Source organism: Sturnira hondurensis, unplaced genomic scaffold (genome assembly GCF_014824575.4).
Source record: "Sturnira hondurensis isolate 20B ecotype Veracruz unplaced genomic scaffold, ASM1482457v3 Scaffold0006199, whole genome shotgun sequence".
In the NCBI taxonomy this organism is placed as follows: domain Eukaryota; kingdom Metazoa; phylum Chordata; class Mammalia; order Chiroptera; family Phyllostomidae; genus Sturnira; species Sturnira hondurensis.
The window spans coordinates 386,636-409,321 of NW_028078830.1; the positions used below are offsets into that span (position 1 = coordinate 386,636).

General features: G+C 44.6%; 2 protein-coding genes and 1 pseudogene across 2 annotated transcripts in view; 1 reads left to right on the forward strand and 2 right to left on the reverse strand.

The window, feature by feature from the left end:
- Window positions 1-22,686, reverse strand: part of LOC118988215 (zinc finger protein 501-like) — a 90,775-nt gene that overhangs the window by 14,849 nt on the left and 53,240 nt on the right. The window lies entirely within an intron of this gene.
- On the reverse strand, window positions 11,369-11,708 carry LOC118988200 (40S ribosomal protein S27-like). Its single transcript, XM_037047671.1, has one exon. It carries the CDS (start codon window positions 11,706-11,708, stop codon window positions 11,457-11,459), a length of 252 nt encoding a protein of 83 aa, XP_036903566.1. The 3' UTR covers window positions 11,369-11,456.
- On the forward strand, window positions 12,184-13,337 carry LOC118988209 (40S ribosomal protein S18-like; annotated as a pseudogene).

Here is a 22,686-nt window from a genome sequence, read left to right on the forward strand (position 1 = left end):
GTTGAACTCTTGATTCTAGATGGAGAATCGAGGATGCTTTGGATGTTTGGCTGGACCTGCCCTGACTCGTTAACATAGAAGCAACACTCTTCCTTGAAGTGCAAACATGTGCCTCCTGCTGAGGCTGGGAGGAGGTCTGATGTCCTTTGGTTTTAGAGGGCAACTCCAGCTCACGAGTCCAGTCGTTCTCGGAGTGCTGCCAGTGTTTCCCCTGCTTTAGCTAGTGATTCCGCTGTTTTCTGTGACAGGTGGTGGTGGATTCCTAGTGCAGTACCCCCTACCACTGCTCCCATGGCAGAGAGAATCCCAATAAATGTTATTAGAGGAATAAGGGGACCAGCCCTCTTGAACAGATGTCCTTGCCCTCGTAATGGAAATGGGAAGGAGGCATTTCCCCATTCTGTGGAAATATCAGGAGGAACACACCCTAGAGAGCAGATTCCCTTCCACGGAGGAGGGAGGGTCCAGTGTGCCTGGGCCCACAAACCCAATGGACTCCTGTCAAAGGGGGTATTTCTGCCGTCAGAGTAATTTCTGCCAGCTAAACTGGCTGGGTTTCTACAGAGACGTATCTGCCCTTGACTAGTTGTTTGGATCTTGGGTATTTAGTAACCCACCATGATAATACTCGTGCTGCCAGTGAGGCTGTGATGGGGGTGGGGGTCTATTATGGGATTGTGGAAACTTGTGCTATTTATGAATTCAGTAAAGTCAGAGCCCTTCTTTGTTCCAAAGTGTATGGTGATCCAAGAGTTGTGGTGCAGAGTGATACCGTCCTCTCTTTCTTGTGGGAGGAATTCATTAACTTTATGGGATGGCCTGCCTTGGCAGTAAGCTGGTTTTGGTGAGTGTCTGTCCAAAGGCAGGCTAGGAACAGCTGGCTTTGCAAGGTGCATATATATGACATTTGTTTTGTCTCCTGAGTTAGGAATTCCTCCAGAGATAGGGAGTATTGAGGTGAGGAGAACTCTACAGGCAGTGTTTGTGGGAGGGGCTCTGAGATTAGAAACTCTTGTCAGCTCTGGCTATTAGCAAGCCTTCTCACGGGTGCCTTCTGGAGCTCTACTGATTTATGAAGAGGGGGTAGTGGACTGGGAGATGGTTTATTAAGGGAAAAAACAGAAGCCCTCTAAGGGAGTGTTGACTGGCAGTGGAGAAAGTCCTGGGTAATAGTTAACAAGGCTTTAAGTAGCTATAATGCCCTATAGGCTGGCATGTACAGTCTTTTTGTCCCAGGTAGCAGAAACGTTTCTTCATTATTCCAGTGCAAATGGCTGAACAGAACCCTAGGTATGGGTGGAAAGACAAAGCCAACAGGAAGAACTTAATTTTAAAGATTGGGCCACACGACGGGCTAATTTACAGGCAGTTGGTTTTAGGTGGAGATTTAGCATAAGTGAAAAGGGTTAAGGGGCAAAATAGAAAGCTACTTATCAGATTCAAGAGTAGTCCTGTACCAAAGGAGCTTGAGGTGTTTTACTGGCTCACAGGTGTATGTGGAATCTGGATTCCTCTGCTGGTCGGGGGGAGTGAACCAGATCATCAGGAGTTGGGTTTACCCTGGAAATATGAACCCAACTATCGACCCCCCAATAGCTTCACAGCCATGTGGGTACTCAGGACAACCTGGTAGAGTCCCTTCCGTTTAAAGTTAGGTTGATCTACAGGGGATCCCTCTCTCCAAGTTTTGAGAAGTACCCAGTCTCCTGGAGAGAGAGTGGCTCAGAGATCTTTGGGAGAAGGCAAGACTTTGTTCCCATATTCCTGCAATGTTTTTTGCTCCTGCTCCAACTTTATTATATGCTTCACGGCTTGGTGGGTCTTGGTATCAAGTGTTAAATCCATAGTTAGGAATGGCCTGCCATATAGCTTTTCAAAATGGCTGAGCCTAGTGTTAGCCTGAGGGGGCCCCTTAGTCCCATGAGAGCTATAGGCAGTCATGTAAGACTCTTGAAAGCAGTTCGCTAATGTTCTTTTTAAAGTTTGGTTCGTCCTCTCTACCTCCCCAGAGGACTGAGGTCTCCAAGCAGAGTGGAGGTAATATTTTATGCCGAGGGCCTCAGAGACTGATTGAATGATCTTAGAGGTGAAGGAAGGCTTGTTAACACTTTGTGGGGAGCATGGGAAACCAAATTAGAGTATTTTTTTAGGAACACTTTTGCTACTTCTGTGGCTTTCTCCACCCTGGTCGGAAAGGCTTCGATCTACCCAGTTTCTACATTGTCCAGGTTTCTAGAGATATATGCAACAGTTTGGGGTTCCTATTCTCTGGACTAAGATTCCCGATTCTATTTCCCGTTTCTCTGTTATGTGTAAAGAGAAAGTTTTGTTTAAGTCAGGGGTGCCTGGGGCTGAAGCCTCGACTAGAACCTGAGTTTATGAAAAGTCTGATCCTGTTCCTTTCCCCATATAATGGGTTCAATGTCTGGCCCCTTAGTAGCCTCATATAAAGTCTTTGCAACTAGTCCAAAGCTTGGGATCCAGATCCTGCAGAACCCAGCCATCACCAGGAAAGAGCGGAACTCCCATTTGGTAGCAGGTGGTGGTAGCTGGGCGATTGCCTTTATTCTCTCTGGTGACCGCTGCCTAGATGCTGGAGTTGGGATAGATCCTAAATAGTTTACTCTGAAAAGCTGGGCCTTTTTCTTAGAGACTTGATATGCCCCAGTTCAGAGTTAGGACAGTGTTGCAATCTGAGGCTTCCTTCGATGGGCTACAGATTAAGACATCATCTACATATTATAAGACTGCTCCTTCTCCTAGCTGTAAATCTCTTAGATCCTTTTCTGATAGAAATAGTTGGGGACCCATTCTCAAGAATAGATGGGGGCTGTCTCTAAACCCTTGTGGTAGAAGCCTCCAGGTATACTGTTGATGGGCCGTTGTTTTGGGGTCTGTCCACTCAAATGTAAATAGGTATTGGGAATCTGGGTGGACAGGGATGCAAGCAAAGGCATCTTTTAAGTCTAAGACAGTATACTACTGAGAATATTCTGGTACCTGGGTGAGGATAGTATAAGCTCTCACCATGAAAGAATGTAAGGGGACTATAGCCTCATTAATTAATCTTTTTAAAATATTTTATTTATTTATATTTAGAGGGGGAGGGAAGGAGAGAAATATCAATGTATGGTTGCCTCTCGTGAGTCCCCTGCTGGGAACTGGCCTGCAACCCAGGCATGTGCCCTGACTGGGAATCGAACCACGATGGTGTGGTTCACAGGCCCGCGCTCGATCCACTGAGCTACACCAGCCGGGGCATCATTAATTGATCTTAAATCCTGGACAACGGGTACTCCCTTGTGGGCTTACGAACGGGGAGTATGAGACTACTGCAGGGGGATCGACAGGGTACCAGCGACCCACGTGTAATAAACTTCTCTGTGATGGGCTGCAGACCCTCTAGGGCCCCCTGCTTGATAGGATGTTATTTCTCGTGGGGATAAGCTACCCAGGCTTTGGGAGGGTCTGGACTGGTTGGGCTGTGCTGGCCGTGCCAGGAACTGCAGAGTCCCAAACTGGGGGATGTACTCCTTGTAAAATCTGTTCTGGGATGTTATTTTCCTTCTAGTCTTCACAGGCTAACACAACTATAAGGATCTCATCTGGTGCCGCCCGAAACTTCAGAATAGCTTCTCATCTGGCTAAGAGGGCTCAGCGTAACCATGGTATGGGAGGCGTGTAAAAACAAATCCTAGATTATTCTTCAACCCCTATAATACCATTTGAGTTAGAGGAGAGAGGCCCAATGTACGAACTGAGGACAAACTGGCCTCAGTATCAACAAGGAAATTAAGTTTCTTACCTGCCACAGCAAGAGTCACCCAGGGTTCTTTGGTAGAGATCAACATGCTGGTATAGGCTGGGGCCACCCCGTCCATGGGCACCCTCAGTCCTCAAGCGCTGCCATGGCCGTAGGAGATGATCCCTCTCTGTTCTGGGAACGGGTGCAATCTGCCTTCCAGTGGCAGCTATCAGGGTTTGTTCCATCGCGCTTGGGGCATGGCCCTGGCAGTGGCTTACTGCATCCCCTGGCCCAGGGTCCAGGGCATTTGCACCTAAAACATATTTGATCCTTGTGTCCTCTATGCTTTTGTGACTTTCCCAAGTTACCTTGAGGTGGCTGACCTTGGCCATGGTTGTCACTAAGAGCCAGTGCAAGTACCTTGGCCTATCTTTCCTCTAAGTCTTGATTGGTGAAGACAGAAGAGGCAACGTCTACCAGTTGTTCCAAAGGGGTGTGGGGCCCCATTTGTAATTTCTGAAGCTTTTTACAGGTAGCGGGGGCTGACTGGGTGATAAAGTTCTTCCTATTAACACCTGCCCCTCTGGAGAAGATGGATCTATCTTAGTGTATTTCTGAAAGGCCTCTACCAGTCTCTTATGGGAGAGTGCAGAGTTCTTTTCCCTTCCTTGCGTTATTTCCTTAACCTTGTCATAATTCACTGGCTTTTTGATACAGGCCCTCCTTCCACCCAATAAGCCCTGTATCATGACAGATTTACTTCTGCTCCTTCCTGGGGTATGAGAGTCCCAACTGGGCTCATGATCTGGGACAACACACACTGCAGAACTCACATTGCCAGGGTCTGCAGTATGTAACTGATCTGCATGTTTGCGGGCCCTTTTCCAAATTAGCTGCTGGTCTTCTGGAGAGCAACATGTAGTCAGAACCATATAAAGGTCCCTCCGAGCCATATCAAAGGCAAGGGTTAAGATATGGAAATTATTAATGAAGCATGAGGGATGCTCCATAAAAGTTTCCTAGCCTTTCCTTGCACTACTGTAGGTGAGCTATTGAGAAAGGTGTGTGTACCCAAGTAGGGGGCCTTCTGCACCGGCTACTTCTCTCAGGGTTAGGAGGCCAGAAGGGGCAGGGAGATATGAAGTTCTGCTCCTAGTATGTCCCACTGGACTGGGTGTCTCCTTCTTTGGTAACTTTGGGCATACAGGTGAGTAGGGTGGAGGAGAAGTTGAAGTTACCAATTCAGGGGTTGAGGTCTTGGGGCTCTGAGGCCTGCTGGATTCCCCCTGAGAGACGGATGTGCTAACCTCCTCTTTTCCCCGCAGGAGACGGGCGTGGAACTTAAAAGAGGGTCATCTAGCATGTCATTGGTAAACCCTAATGTCGATGTTTCCTTCGACCGGGAACAAAGAGATAGAGTGTGAGACAACGAAAAAACCCTCATATATAGGGAAGCTCTGACCACCTGCCTGGCCTCCTACAGAATAGAAGTGATTGCAGGATGGTGGTATAATTGCTACTTCCATTTTCAGGCCATGTCTCCCTCTCTCCCGACTTATACTGAGGCCAAGCTGTGTAACACAAGAAAATCACTCTCTTTTCCTCGAGACCCTCGAGGTCAAACTTGCCCCAGTTTCTAAGGATGCATCCTAATGGGGGTCCTGGGGAAACAGAGGATGTATTTCCCATTTGGTCCATGGTGCACCTAGGAAAAGAAAGCAAAGAGTAGAACTCTTCAGCTGGGAGAGGTGTCCCTCACCTTTTCTCCAAAAGCCAACTCGTGGGATGTAAGGCATCTCCTGTTTTTCCCACCGCAAAGCTACCAGGCATCTCAGGCAGCAGAAGAGAATGAAAACTGTAACTCCTAGGTCCCAAAAGGCATCCCCCTTGATTGTCCAAGGAGCCAACTAGGGGTTTACAGGACCACCATCTCCCCACCACAAAGCTACCAGATGTCTCTGGCCACACACAGGAAGCATGATGGGCTGGCCAGCCAAAGACTGAGAGCTCAGCTTGCCACGGACCATTTGTATCTCCTTTGCTACTGGTGAAGTTGACAGTTTTGACTGCACTAGACCCTTCCTGCCCATCTCAAGGCTTTTGTAAGTTTGACTCCTAAGGAGTCGGAGAGAGAAAATTGTCACAGGTGGGCACAAGTAACTGGGTTCTTGGTGACTGCAGACAAAGAATTGAACCAAACACAGAGTTTATAGCAGAAAGAGAGAGAACGAATTTATGAAATGATAGTACACTCCACAGAAGATGGGAGTGGGCCAACTCCAAGCAGAGATTGACCTTAGGGACTGTAGGGATTCTATTCTTATAGGCGGATATTTGCTGGATAGTTTTGGCGGCTTTTATTGCACGTGTATAAGTAGCGATATTAGTTTAAAGATGCTGCTCTCGTGGTCTCCCATGATCTCTCTTGATTGGCCACTGGGGAAGGAGGTCCCACAAGGCTAATGTATTATAATGCTAGTATGACGCAGCAAGGGTCATGCAGCATCTTCTGCACAGGTACATTCTCATCATGAAAAACATCCTATGCAAATAATATCATAGAGAGCAGGAGGATAACAGTTGTAATCACTGCATACCCAAACACAGAGCCCCTAAGTAAAAAGGCAAATAATGTGAGATCTGAAAGTGGAACACACAATGCAACCAACTAGACAATTTGAATATTCTCCTTGCAATATGTAGATCATCTATTTTCAAAAGCAGTAAGGCATTATTGAAGTTTGAAAACACTACTGAGAAAACAGAGCTGATAAATATATGCATAGTATTTTATTCATCCCTGGCCAGATGGTGCACTTAGAGCATTTGTCCCGTGACCCAAAAGGCTGCAGCTTTGATTGCTGGCCAGGATGCAAACTTAAACTATGAGTCTGAATCCCCGTTATAGACACATATGGGAAAAAACCAATTGATGCTTCTATTTCACAATGATATTTCTCCTTTTCCCTCCCTTCTTTCTCTAACAATCAAAAAATATTTTGCAGTAAGGACCAAAAATATAAATAGTTGTAGAAATGTTGGAGAATATAAAAGATGCTTTTTCTCACTAGTCAATGTGAAATCTATTTGACTTATGGCAATACTACTGAGGTCGAATCCTTCCCTGTGAGGGTTCTGTACAGCAGGGATGGGGGCAGCAGGGAGAGTAGGGGGCGGTGCAAGCAAACCAGCCCTGCCAAGTCCGGGATCCACCCAGACACTGGGGAAGCACATGCTTCACAGGTCACCTGGGAGCACAGAGCAACCCCTGAGGAATGAAGGGCACGGGAAATGCAAAGCCTAGTCCAGGTCACAGGTGAGATGGAGGAATTTTTTTTTGAAACTGTGACTTAATTTATTAAAATTGGGGGCAGCCCTGGCTGGTGTAGCTCAGTGGATTGAGCCGGGCCTGCAAACCACACCATCACAGTTCGATTCCCAGTCAGGGCACATGCCTGGGTTGCAGGCCAGCTCCCGGCGGGGGACACACGAGAGGCCACCATACATCGATGTTTCTCTTCTTCTCTCCTTCCCTTCTCCTCTAAAGATAAATAAATAAAATATTTTTAAAAATTGGGGGCAATGAAACACACAAAAATCGATCCTTGCAGACTTGATCAGGGGCAAGTCGGAGACCAGCTGCTGCTGTCCGTCTTCCCTGGGAACAAGTCTGGTCAGGACCCTTAGGACTTAGGATACAAGAAGCAAACCGTCACCCTGAGGGAGGGGTGTACAGGCAAGGCAAAGACGAGTGTGCAGGGAGAGTCGGTGTCTTACCCTGCGAGGATATAAGAGCGTAGTTCTCCAGCATCACATGGAGGTACAGGCGTCTGTCAGCTGCATTAAGGAGGCTCCATTCTGTCCTGGACAAATACACAGCAACATCATCAAAGGTCACACAAACCTGTCAAAATTATACAAATGAATTTGGAACAGTCTGTCTGAGCCACTGTATCCTACTCTCCCCTGCGCCCAGCCCCTTGCAGGGCCCCCTGTTCAGAGAAGACACCAGTGCTTGGTCCCAGAGCGGCCTGCTGTCTCTGTACAGCCTCATCAATTACTCACTTGCCCTCAGCAAAGGCAGAAGAGGAAGTGGGGCAGATAAACGCCATCTAAACCCAGGGCCCTGCCTGCAGAGCCCGATTCTTTCTGCTAAACAATTCCACTGAAACTCCCAGATTATGTCTCCAAGACACACCTGTATACGGGCTTAGGCTTCACCCTTAATTCCAAACACCAAGAACCCAGGGCTGTCAGCTCACAGTTCCTCCAGCTGTGCATACACTGTGCGATCTCCCCCTGCTTCTCAGCTTTACACCCAGGTTCACTCCCTCAGCTCTGCCCCCTTCACCCTCCTGCATAAAAGAGCCACCACTTTTGTATGACTCCATCCTCGACCCTTCCATAAATTTCCAGACCCATGTGTTAGATGCTCACAAGATTTTTCTGTTAGCAATGCACGAGGAATAGAGGTGGGAGGAACCAGGTGATCTGATCCCCATGCCTTTGTTTGATGCTGGGCAGAGGGGCGGGCTGAGTCCGGTGGACTTCAGCCCTGGGGAAGGCAAGAGTGGGTGTTTTAAAAGAAAAGTGCGGGGTTTGTGAGCCGATAGGGGAGGGCTTCATCTCTCATTCTTCCAGGCGGGTACCTCAGGGTTCCAGCACGTGAGCCAAGACAATAGGTTAGGTGAAGGGCCGGGCTACTCCCAGGCACAGCAGGGTCAGCGTGACCACCGGCCATTTTGCCTGGCGCCAGATGTCTGTTGTGAGTGTCGGGAGAGTTTCAGTGGAGCTGCAGGCTATCAGCTGAGTTGAAATTACTGAGACACGAGCAGTCCAGCAGGTCAGAAAACTGGCCTGACTGGGTCATGAGCTCTCTGGCGGGCTAGAGACATTTTAAAAAGTCTCTACCATTTGAATGTTTCTCAACACCACAAATGGGAGCACCTTATATTACCTGTGACCTGCACTCAGGATTGGGGTGTCCCCCGGGTCTCCTCATTTGAAAGCTGAAAAATTACTGAGGGAAGAATCTTTAGACACTACGCAGTACTGTCACCTCCAGGTAGGGACTGGGACACCCTGTCCTTCCTTGTCTAGTTTGATAATGATTTTCAACTTCAGAACATGCGGGAAGAAGCAACCAACCACCCTCAGCTCCTGGTAAGCAGGTCTCAGCTGTATCAATCCAGCCCTGGAGTGCAGTGACCTCCGGCCAAGTTTCTCCTCAATGCACCCTGCTATCAACCCTGCGACCTTGGACAAGGACTCCAGTTCCTGTGTCTCCGTGCTTTCAACACCACACTTCAGTCGGTTTTCTATGTGAGAAGGATCTAAACGGCTTTGAAAACCATGACACAGCCTGTGTCTCCCTCAGTTCTCAACCATCCCGGGCTCCCAGTACCATGGAAACGAAGGCGCAACCCCTCTGCCTCCCAGTCAGGACGTGACTGTTTCAAGGCAGAGGCCAGGGGTGTGGGTTCATCTGGGTCAATGACCCCTTCACGTATGTCAAAGNACCTTGGACAAGGACTCCAGTTCCTGTGTCTCCGTGCTTTCAACACCACACTTCAGTCGGTTTTCTATGTGAGAAGGATCTAAACGGCTTTGAAAACCATGACACAGCCTGCGTCTCCCTCAGTTCTCAACCATCCCGGGCTCCCAGTACCATGGAAACGAAGGCGCAACCCCTCTGCCTCCCAGTCAGGACGTGACTCCCCCTCAGACTGTTTCAAGGCAGAGGCCAGGGGTGTGGGTTCATCTGGATCAATGACCCCTTCATGTATGTCAAAGGCAGCATCTAGGCTGGTCACCCTTGCCTACCCATCACACCATGGGTCACCAAGTAGCACTTACCATCCCCAACACCAGGGCCTGGGCTGCAGGGTTTAGAGGGCTGAGGGCGGAGGGCCCAGGGGCCACGCCCCAACCTCAGCTGGGTACCTCACCACAGTCCCCACCATCTGACTCTGTGGCCAGAAGGGCGGGTGGAGTGGGCAAGGAGGCTGTTCCTGGTATTGGGGTTACTGTCCCAGCGCTGACGCCGGACACCTGGGCAGCGTACTGGGCCTCGCAGCTGTGTGGGGAGCGGCACACGGGGGCCTTCTCCTTTCCATCCTGTGACCACCACACCCAGACCAGGTAATAGGAAAACAGGAAAGAGGAAATGCTGTCCAGGAAACCGAGGGAAGTCCCGCCCTACGGTATGGACCTAAGGGAAATGCATTTTCTGAGTCTTTATTGACTCAGTCTTGTCATAGTTCATGCCTGCCGTCTGGGTAACGCAAGGTGTATATTCCGAGAATGAGATCCTATATTTCCCCAGCTGCCTCCAGGAGTGGACTTGCAGGTGTTCATTCAAAGAATACCCTGAAAATACTAAATCTGCTCTATAGCTGTCCCAGTGGACATCACTTCGTGGGCGAGAAAGTATTTGGTATGCCTACTAGGCCTTTCATTCAGGCCATGGGGCTTGTGCCTCCTTCAGGCAGAATGTGGTTGGGAACTTTGCTCCAGCCCCTAATGGTCTCTATCCTGCATCAGTAGGACCCACAATGCAAATGAAATGTAATAAATAATACACTAACACTTACGTGCATCTGTGCCGAGTGCAGAAGCCTAGCTCCGCCTGGGCAGCCGTGTGACTAGATCCCTCGCTGATTCGATCTGCTGATGCCTCCAACTTAAATTACACATTCTTTTTTCAAACAATGAAGTAAATGTTGAAGACGTCAAAGACATGCCCTTAAAGGAATTTGGCACAGAATGTTCCTGTAAAGATTGCACTAGTTGTCCAGAGGACAGTCTCAAATCCTCTTTCAAATCTGGACTGCCAACGTCACTGCAGGTTTTAAAACACTGCAGAGTTTAAGATGCCCTTTACCCAAGACGTCATTCCCTCAGGCTACCTGCAGTCCCTTTGTAAATGCTAAGCACGTTCTCCAAACACCCTCCCTGCCATTCAACTGAGGAAATTTCCTCTGACAAAGGCTACAGACTGAATGTGTGCCACCTGTCAAGACGTGCATCAGTGCCCCTCTCAGTTTGGTGGTCAGCAAGCTTATGTCCATGAGGGGGATGAAACTGTATCCAGATAGTGGGCACAGTGGGCACACAGAAGACAGCCTACCAACGGATTTAGATGAAATTTTCATATGAGAACCTCAGTACAGACAAAGATTCTAAAAGCATAGTAGTTGAAACTGCAGGTGCTGCCTAAAAGCACCAAGGATAGAGTAAATGCACATGCCTGTAAAAAAAAATTCCAGAGACAAGTTATTTTTCTTCATAGACCTTAATTACTTCCTTTTAAAAAATATACTTTATTGATTATGCTGTTACTCTTTTTCTAATTTTTCCCTTTTTGCCCCCTCCACACAGGAACCCCAATTCCCTCAAGCAATTCCCCAACTGTTGTTCATGTCCATGGTCGTGCATATATGTTCTTTGGCTACTTCATTTCCTACACTGTACTTTATATCCCCATGGCTATTCTGTAACTACCTGTGTGTACTTCTTAACCCCATCACCTCTTTAGCCATTCCCCCACACCACCTCTCCCACATGGCAACCATCAAAATGCTCTCCGTACCCATGACTGCGTCTCTGTTCTTGTTCCTTAGTTTGTTTTTTAGATTCAATTGTTTGTTAGTTTGTTTTTATCTAAAACATGTTTTGGGGATGGTGCCCCACTCATCTTGACTCAGGTACTTTAGTGATGTGTCCTGAAGGAGCATCCTTCTGTAAGCCTTGCCTTTTCTCGTTTAGGCTGAAAGAGGGCAATGGAGACGAAAACACACAAAACTACCGTTTGCGCATGGCTACAGATGGTGGTGATTTTATAGCATCCTGTGCATTTCACATCCATGAAGTAGAAACTGGGGCTCTCCACCAGGCACTTCTTCTTGTGTTTCCTCTTCTCTTCTTCTGGAGAGGGATAAATAAGATGCTTTGTGAGAGGCATGTTGACTTGGGGAGCTCCTCACCCGCCAGCAAGAGACAACCAATTAATAATTGTCTTGCATATCAATGTTTCTCTCCTGTTTCTCCCTTTCTTGCCCTCTCTATAAAATATCTAGGAAAATAGTTTATGGACACAAATAGGTTGAAAGTAAAGAGATGTAAACAATATTTCATACAAATAAAAACAAAGAAAGCAAGACTAGCTAAGTTGTATTCAACAAAAAGAAACCTCATACAATGTCACAAGAGAAAAATATGATCATAAAATGAAAAAGGAGTCAATTTAGCATGAGGATGCCAAATTTAATTACTAGGCACCCAACCACAGACACCTAAGTGTATTAAGCAAACAATACAAAATCTGAAGTCAGAAAGTGCTACACAACTATAGTAAAGAACTTAAACTTTCCCCTTTCAACCATGGGTAGATGCAACTGATTGAAAGCAATAAAGAATTAATGAGATATCTGGTCAGGATGGAGGCAAAAGTAGACGTGCCTCACTTCTCAGGCAAACACAAAGATAATGACAACTATATCTCAAAAACAAATAAAAACCTCAACTGCCAGAAAATCGAGCTGTAATGAAGTATGAGAAGCAAGGATTTGGAGACGCCACAGTCATCCTGACAGGTACCATTTACAGGGACTCAAAGCAGTTCCAGCTAATACACAGAAACAAACACAGGGAGGCTGCAAAATTGAGGAGACAAAGAAACATGGCCCAGTGAAAGAACAGAACATATCCCCAGAAAGGGAACTATATGAAATGGACATAGTGAACCTGCCAGATGCATAATTCAATATGTTGGCAATCAGGATGCTAAAAACTCATTAATTACAGCAACAACATAAAGGAAAAAATGATGGTAACACTCAGTGAAATGAAGAAAAGTCAACAGGGAACCTACAGTGCAGGGAAGCAAGCCTGGATTCAAATCAAAGATTTGGAACACAAGGAAGAAATAAATACCAGAACATGAAGAAGAAACAAGAATTCGGAAAACAAGGATAGTATTCAAAAAACAAAGAAGTCTCTAACACATCACCAAACATGCCAACATCCAAATAATAGAGATGACCTAAGAAGAATAGGAAGAATAAGAACTTGAAAACTTATTTGAACTGTAGCCCTACAGGAGGCCTACACAGCACTTCATCCATATCTCTAGTGTTTCCTGAGAAGTTCCAGCACACTTTATGAGTCCTCAACACCAATATCAATACACGATGGAAACAAGCCTTTGCCATCACTGCAGTTAAGGGTGTGGGGTAAAGATATGGTCATGTGATGCTGGGGAAGGCAGACATCAACCTCACCAAGAGGGCAGGAGAGCTCACAGAGGATGAAGTGGAATGGGTGATTACCATTATGCAGATCCCACTCCAGTACAGATTCCTGACTGGTTCTTGAACAGACAGAAGGATATGAAGGATGGAAAATACAGCCAGGGCCTGGACAATGGCCTGGACAATAAGAAGACCTAGATGCTTTGTGAATACCTGGACATCCTGAGAAAATTCAGGCCCACAGATTGCTGCACCACTTCTGGAATCTTTGTGTTTGAGACCAGCACACTAAGATCACAGGCCACCGGGGTCAAAGTGTGAGTGTGTCCAAGAGGAAATAAATCTGTAGGCCTTGACAGTTAATAAATAGTTTATATTCACATATACACATACAGATGAAAACTGACTTGAAATAATAATGAAATAAAACTTCCTCACTTTGGTGAAAGTAAGGAAAAAATAAAACTTCCTTACTTCCTTACTTTGAAATAGATATACAAGCCCAGGAAGCACATAATGTCCCAAACAAGTTGGACCCATGGAAGACCACACCAAGACACATCATAATTAAAATGCCAAAAGTTAAAGATAAAGAGAGAAATTTAAAAGTAGCAGTAGAAAAGCACAGAGTCACCTACAAAGGGGTACCCATAAGAAAATCAGCTGATTTGTTAAAATGAATGTGCAGGCAAGAAGAGACTGGCAAGATGTATTCAAAGTGGTGAAAAGCAAGGACCTACAACCTAGATTACTCTATCCAGCAAAGCTATTCTTTAGAATAGAAAGACCAATGAAGTGCTTCCCAGACAGTGTAAAGCTAAAGGAGTTCATCATCACTAAGCCCTTATTACATAAAGTGTTAAAAGGGATTTATTTAAGAAAAAGAAGATCAAAACTATGAACATTAAAAAGGCAACAAATTCAGAACTGTCAACAATTGAATCTAAAACCAAACAAAGCAACAAAAAAAAAACCCCAAAACTAAGCAAACAGGAACAGGAATAGAACCATAGGTATGGAGATAATTTGGAGGGTTAGCAGACAGGAAGGAGGAAAATGAGCAGAAAGATGCAGGGATTAAAAAGCATAACTGTAGGTAGAAAATAGACAGGAGGAGGTTAAGAATAGTATAGAAAATGGAGAAGACAAAGAACTTATATGCATGACCCATGGACATAAAATAAGGTGGTGGACATTGCTGGATGGAAGGGGTACTGGAAGCAGTGCACTAAAGCGGAATATTTGGAACACCTGTAATGAAATAATTAATAAAATGTATGTAAAAAAAATAAAAACTTTCTGTAGGATTTGGTGACATACCAGGACACACTTGAAAAACATGTCAACAAAAGGTTATAAAATACAAGCAGCAATGTAAACAAACACATAGAGTAACCTAAAGGTAAGGGCTAGGGATAATCTTAGTTCTATAGGAGGAGACTGAACTGTGCTTGCAAATGATCTGACACCTGAGCTCTGCTTAGGGGAACATAGCTGTGCCCATGGTTATTATTCCCTTTAACATGACCTACAAATTTTTCTTGTATACACTGTACCCTAAAAAGTGTACCTGTATATCTTCAGTAAGTGGGAAAATCAATTTTACTTGTGACAAGTGATAAATTACTATAAAATCAATGACAGCAAACTAATTCTCGAATCCCAGGTAACTTACAAGGACTGCTGAGGGCTACTCCACGTGGAAAATGGATAATCAGAAACACTTAGAAGGGCTTCAGAGATTCAGCACAAATTGAAGGCATTCTATTGACACCAGGGAGGATGAAATAAGGGGAGAAAGAGGTCAATTTCAGACAGTGTCCATGCATGCCACCAGGTGACTTCAGATGGATCGTGTTGCTAGGAACATACCTTAAGATCAAATTGCAAACATCACCAAGAATGCTGCACTCTTGTCCTGTTCTCAGGAAAAGCAATGAGCCATAACAATGCTAGTAAGGCCGTGCAGACACACACCCAACCTGATTTGGCCGATTGGCCTGTCTTGAGCAATCGGAAGAAGAACTCACTTTGTTCAGAAGGACCTGTATGTAACGAAATATCTCTGAGGTAGACAGTGGGAGGGTGGGAAGGGGAATGTCATTGCTGAAAACAGTCAGGGCTGCAGGAAAAACATGGAGAGCCTCAATTCCTCATCCAGCCAGTACCTGACAGAGTAGCGGGGGTGACCAACCTTTTGGCGTCTCTGGTCTAAACTGGAAGAAGAAGAGTTGTCTTGGGCCAAACATTAAATATATTGTGATGTGTAATTACAAAACATTCTTGTTTTAAGTAAATCTATGGTTTTGTGTTAGGACACATTCATAGCCATCCTTGGCTGCATGTGGCCTATGGGCCACAAGTTGGACACCCCGGCGTTCAGGATCAAGAGGAACTTTTACTGTGTGAAGAAGCGAACACTCTACTAAGTAGATAACAATACAGTAGAGCTCCCACATCACTTCTGAATACATACCAGGTATCTTGTCTAACTGTTCCCAATTCTGCAGGGAAGATGTCAGCAATAAGTCAAAACATACTTGAAGTGTCAAAAAGAGCGGATAATATTTACCACAGTGCATAATATTCTAGCCTTTCATGCAAAAGTGAAGTGAAGGTGCAGGAAAAAACAGCCATGAATCACTGGAGTCTCATTAGTGTGAGGTGTGTGCTAAGCTCAGAAAGGAGGCAGACAAAACACAGCTAAGGCTGAAAGTAGTTTCCCCTGGAGAGACCACTGGAAACTACAGATAGGGTTCCCATGAAGAGTATGAGGCAGATGTTAAGCACCCTAAGACATCAGAAAAATGTAGGAAATTCATGTTAATTAAAACAATGAAAACAGCAGCTAGCTTAGTTGTTCATTCTCACTAGTCTCCTCATCAGCCACGGATGAAAGTAAACATATGACATGATCTGTTTGGGGAGGAGAGGTGGCCAGTTTCCCAGAGGAAAAGGGCCTTGAGCAGTGGCCAGTTTCTCAGGGGAAAAAGGGCATTGAGCCCCCTCCTCCAGGGGCTTTTATTGGGTTGTAATACACAGGAATACAGGGTGGCAAGGATCAAACAGTAGATAATATTTCAAAGAAATCTGAGGGCTTAGTCTGAGTCAGAGTCTGTTAGGAAGGGGTTTTTTCAGAAACTTTGGGAGACATACTCATTTCTTGCTCGGACCCTTATCATATGAACAAAAGCACTCTAAGCAAAGCAGGTTTCAGAGGTTTTTGAGGAATTCTGTGTGATGCCAGATTTTTCCTGGGATCCCCTCTGGCAAGGCAAGGAGCTGTACCCCTCCCCATCAGGTATTCAGGCTTAAGGGGATTGGAGCCAGGAAGCACTTCTCCCAGAGGACATGGGGACTCAGGCTATCTCACATAGCCAGGGGGCATGGCTCTATTGCTTGCTATTTGTTGCAGCCCCCCACCCCCAGTCCTTCCATGATGGCCTCCCAAGTGGTCAAGTCTGGCTTAGGTTGCTCCCTGCTGTGAGGAGACTTACCCATCGTGGACTTCCGACCATGCTTTGGGGGCAGGGAGGAAACTGAGGCAGCATTTGCTACCAGAGACAAGCCTTGTCTCCTGTGGCTCGCATTCCGGAGGTCACTCACTCACCTTTGGCCAAGGTGGGAGGGTGGCCTGGGGTTAGGGTTACAATTCCTGAAACCAGGCAGAACGGTCCACAACAGCTCATGTCTCTGGCCTTTGCTGTCTTCTTGCCTTGTCCTGAAAGCCTAACATGCTACGGTAGAGATTGTCCCCAGCTCTGAAACCAGATTCAAATGTTCATACCTGGCCACTTCATATCTGGCCAGGTACAAACTGACAATTGTCTGCTCTGTGACCTTGGAAAAACCACTTCCTCTTCTCCATCCTATTTTTCCTAGAAGTACACTAACAGTTAGTAATTCCCAGGGTGCTATAAAGATTTGAAAAATAATAATGACCAAAATGCAAGGCCTGGAAAATGTTCATTCAGGAACGAAGGCTGCTCTTTCTCAAAAATATTTTATTCTCAGGGTTTTAGAGAGAGTAAGGAAGCAAAAAAGAGAGGGAGAGAAATATCCAAGTATAAAAACATTTATTGTTTGGGAACTGGATCAAAACACAGGCATGTTCTCTGACTAGAAATTGAAAACATGGCCTTTTGGTTTACCAGACCACATTCCATTCACTGTGCTAAACATCCCAGGAAGGGTTGATTTTTAATTTAATTTACATATGAAAATACTGAGGTTTATAGGGTGATTCACTTTCCCGTAAAGATATATCTATGGTCAACAATCTAAGATTTAAACTCAGGCTGCAAGGCCAAGAAATGGGGAGCCTAATTGCTGTTTTCTTGTCTTTGGCTCCTGGGAGAGCTTTCAGGCTCCACAAATACCCCCTGGTCCTCATACCACCTGGTGCACATTCAAGTCCTGCTGCAGCCCAGCAACCTCAGATGAAAGACCATAGAAAGGGCTGAAAACTAAAAAGCCAAAATTATTATATTATTTAATGTTTGAGTGTACAAAATTATGAAGTATATCAATAATGCAGATTTTTTAAAGTATATGATATGTTCCTACTACATTGTATACAGCAAAAAAATCAAAATAATTTGGATATGATTTCTACTACTAAAAACAATTTTTCATCATTCGATGAAACAAAACTTATTGTTATTCAAGGAGCAAAAGTGGGTGAGATGACAACATAGATCTTTCTTGTTTCACTGTCTTATTCTTTAAAAGACAGTAGCCCAAAATTATTTAAAAAAATAGGTAAATTATGTGAGCACAGAATGCACTATAAACAAATCCCCATAACATACACTCCTGAAAATGCTCTTCATAAATCCTTACAGAAAATGTAATGAGAACAATAAAAAGAACATGACATATATATGAAAAGAGCTAAAATTATACAAATTAAATCAGTCAAGATTTTGTTAGAATGGGGGAATGCAACCCTCATACTCTATAACTATGAATGCATAAAGGCATGATTCATTTAGATCATACTTTGTTAGTTACTTCAAAATTTAAATATTAAACATCTGAGACATCTCCACACTGTGAACACATATAATTAAACTCAGATATTTTCAGAAAGTTTTCTTCAGTGTCATTACACTGAAAAAGAAAAAAAAAACACATTTTCTACAATCTAATATTTTACAAAGAGAACTATCCAACATCAGAAGAGTAGAGACTTAGGGCTAAAGATGTCCAATGTTAACTTCATGCTTGAAGCCTTTAACCAGTGTGAACTATACTTAACACGTCTAAGGAAATGAGGTGAAAGATGTCCCACATTTCATGTCATCATAAAACCTATCTCCTGAGTAAATTCTCTGATAAGTAGGAAAAACAATCAAAAACATTTTCCCACATTCCCTGTGCCCATAAGGCCTTTCACCAGAGTGAAACTGGGAATATAATGGAGGATTGTGCTACAAAAAAAGAATTCTCATATTGCCTGTATATAAAAACATTTCTCCTGTGTGACTTCTCAGAAGATAACAAAGGTAATGGAGAGATAATAAAAGATTTCCCAAATTTCCTTAAGTTATAAGCACTGACAGAGAATTGTGAATTCTCTAAATGACAATAAAGGGAATGGCTACAGTCCAAACGTTTCTCATATTCACATCACTTATTGCATTTCTGCACCATAAACTCTATCATACTAGTGGAAATCATTGATAGAAGAAAAACATTTCCCAAATCACTGCAGGCATAATGCTCCAGTATTACTGGAGCATTACTCCAGTATTACTCTCTGATGACAACTGAGGGGACTACTACAGAAAAAGGGTTTCCCACTTTCACTGCACTGCTGAGGCCTTTCTCCAATATGAAGTCTCCAAGGATAAGAAAGGTTACTGATAAAACATGTCCCACATTCCCTGCAGCCATAAAACTTTGCTCCTGTATATAGTCTCTGATAACACAATAGGTAATGCCACAGATGAAAGATTTCCCACATTCACCACACTGAAGTGTTTCTAGGTGTGAACAGTTTAATGGGAATTGAGGTGAGTGGTACACAAAAAGAATTTCCCCATTTAGTATGCTCATGAGTACTTTATCCAATGTGAACACTTTGATGAAAGTGGAGGGCAGAGCTTCAGGTACAAGATCTGCCATGTTCATTGCATTCGTAAGGCCTTTCTCCAGTGTGAACTCTGCAATGCAAAGTTCAGAGCTACTGATAAAAGATCTTCTGCATTTATCACATTTTAAGGGCTTACTTGAGTATGAACTTTCTGATGACGACGGAGGCAAAAGCTAAGGGTGAGAGACTTCCCACATTCACGACACAAAAAGCACTGTCTTCCAGAAAGGAATCTCTGGTCCTCAACAAGTGTGTCATCACAATCAATGGCCTTCTTGCATTCTCTTGGAATGTAATATTTTGTAGTGTTAAAAGTCATTCCAGACTAAGAGATTTTCTTTCCCCTAAGCATGGAACAAGCACCTTGTTGCTCGCAATGTCCAGAACTGATGAGGAAGCATTTTCCAACCTGAAGAGAGGCACAAGGATCCCTGGACACATGGAAATTGCAGCTGTTTTCAAGTGAGACCCTGTCCACACTGCTTATGAAACCACTCTGTATTGTGCCCTGATGGTGACTCTGTGCACCGAAATGAAATGGTTTTGCACATGCCCCACACCGCAGCAGTGTGGGGCCTTGTTGGGTTCCCTGCTGGTCAATGTCTCTCAAGACATTGTCTCTCAAGACACACCCACAACTCTCACAGGGGTGGCTCTTCTAGGAAGACACTGCTGACTTCAGATTCTTATCCTTCGAGACTCTTTCAGAAACATTCCATTCAGTGGGTGTCTCTACATTTTCTGCTCCACAGTGTTGGGAACAAGAAAAATAGTCTCGGCCCCAAGGAGCCTGCGTCCCTAGCAAACATCCTGTAAGTTGATTGCCATCTGTTTAGTTTCAAAAATTTCCTTTCAGTTGAGTCAGACCCCACCCTCTTCCTGCGCTCGGGCTCTGTAAGCCAATAGCTAAACGCCACATCTGCTTCTGTGCAACGCTTGCTTGCTTGCCTCTATATAAGGACTTAGCTATAAGCGCTGGGCACGACTCTCGTTTGCAGCCCCTGCGGGCACCGTGTCTCTGGACACTCTGAGAGTTCGCCCCTGCGCAGGTTAAACTTGGCCAATAAAGTAACATCTTTGAAACCCTGAAAGTCTCCGACATTTGTTCCCGCGGTTGGTGGATGCAACACACAGCAGCAACCTGAGGAGAAACAAATGCTAGTAAAGTACATACTAACCTATAGGGAGAAGGTTTTCTCATCACTAATATGCACTGGTAACATCTGGCATGATACTATGGGATAATTTCCAAGAGAAATGAGAGACTCTAAAAAGGCCCTTCAGATCTGTAATAACAGGCAACTCATAAATCGAAGGATACTAGGACATGGGGTAACTAAAGGAAGACAGGCTGGCTTTACAAGTTATTCCTCTCTTAGGGGCTGCCTGCAAAACCCTTCCTGCCTGAGGTGGAAGGCTGTGTAGAGGATATGAATGTGCCTGAACCCTTGAAAAGAAACTACAGCAGAACAGAAGTTGTGTTAGTTTTGTATCGAAATATGTGCACACTTCAAGGTGCAAATTACATTGATCAAAATGGGAGAGCACACCGAAATCACTCCCCAGAGAATGGGTTGTGCTCTAAAGGTTAGAGAGGCAGAGATTACCCATGGCTGGAAATCAAGAGTGTGAAGGAAAATTATTTAAAGTAACACCCTGGCAAGGTGCCAATACTGGGAAAAAAGGACAAGTGCATTAAAGTTTGGCCACTGACAATGGTGATCAAGTACATTTAAGAGAACATGTTCTGAATTATGTTTCTTTTTTAAAAGATTTTACTTATTTGTCTCTGGGGGGGGAAGGAGGGAGAGAAAGACCAATGTGTGGTTGCCTTTCCCGTGCACCCAACTGGGGACTCAGCTGCTGCAACACAGACAGGTACCCTGACTGCGAATAGAACCAGCAACCCCTCAGTTCAAGGGTGGCACTCAGTCCACTGAGTTCCCCATTCTCCTTTAACCAAGCCTTGGAATTAAGTTTTCCCCAACTGCCAGACCCCCTGTGAGCCCATCCTGTCACGGCTGGATGCTCGTCCCTCTTGTAATACACAGAGGAGTCTTCCATGTCCCTCACCAGTGAGCAGTTATGTGGACTACTGTTGATACAACTCCAAAGAGAAAGCAGAAGAGGTGAATAGCCAACACTGTCATAGAACAACTCTGCACCAGAAAAGCAGAAGTTAAAGATCTACATGAGTGACCACAGCAAGATGGCAGAATAAAAAAACGCAAGTATTCAGATCCCTTCAAGAATAATTAGACAATTATCCATGTTAAAGAGCATTCCTTCAGGAAAGAGGAAGAGGCTTAAGAGACCTGTTATTTCAAAGAGCTACAAGTAGGAGCATAACACATCAGGCTACGCAAAAGAATAGCAGGAAAGTCTGGCTCAGCAAACAGGGATAGATTCGAACCACAAGAGTAAGAATTTCTTGGAAAAAATGCGTTTGTGATACCGTTGACTCTAGTGGCCCGTTTTGTGCCTCCAAAGACTCCAAAAAAGGTCACTGAATATTTGGAACACCACAGCCCTGGCCACTGAGGATCCCTTCAATCTCCACAACACTGACCTTGGTCATAGGGCAGCAAGAAGAATGGGAAGTGAAACTTCTCCTCAACCCGAAACACCACACACCATCTAGCAAGCACCTTGTACGCACATGCAGATAAAACTACCTCTCTAGACAGAATTGGTTCATGAAGTCCAGAAAAGTAACTGCTTCATCAAATATCAGACATCAACACTCAGACAAAGGGAAATACGGAAAAAAATCACAAAAGGAACATCACAATATTAAAGTGAATTATGCCAAAATATGGAGGTATATAAATTGCCAAAAAATAACCCAAATAATAATTTATAAAAAATCAGTGAGGTACAAGCAAATATACATGGAACTCAATATAATGAACAAATAAACACAGGAACAAAACATGAGGATCAGAGAGACAGAAATCATAGAAAAGAGTGAAGCAGAAATTTGAAGTTGAAGAATATAATGAATAAAGTGAAAAATGCAAAAGTGTTTCAAAAGCAGACATGGTCAAGGAGTGAAATGAAGACATCACCTCAGAGGCAGGTGATTTAAAATCCTCCACATAAAAAAAAAATAAATAAATGTGAGGACACCCTTGTGTATTTTGGAACACTATATTTGCATCATGAGGTCCCAGAGGAGGAAAAAACAGAGAAAATGAGAGCTAGAAAAATGAGCCCTGGCTGGTGTGGCTCAATGCATTGAGCACTGGCCTAGGAAAAAGGGGCTGTTGGTTTCATTCCTACTTAGGGAATGTGCCTGGGTGACAGGCCCCAACCCCAGTAGAGTGTTCTCCAGCAGCAACCACACATTGATGAGTCACTCCTCATTCTCCTTCCCTTCCCCTCTATCTAAAAATAAATTAATAATCCCTGGCTGGTGTAGCTCAGTGGATTGAGCATGGGCCTGTGAAGCAAAGGGTTACCAGTTTGATTCCCAGTCAGGGCACATGCCTGGGCTGCAGGCCAGGCCCCTAGTATGGGGCATGCTAGAGGCAACCACACATTGATGTTTTTCTTCCTCTCTTTCTCCTTCCCTTTTCCCATTTTCTAACAAT

Bases quoted from the DNA above. Each gene is read 5' to 3' on its own strand.
- LOC118988200 (XM_037047671.1), bottom strand. From the start codon at position 11,708: ATGCCTCTCACAAAGCATCTTATTTATCCCTCTCCAGAAGAAGAGAAG.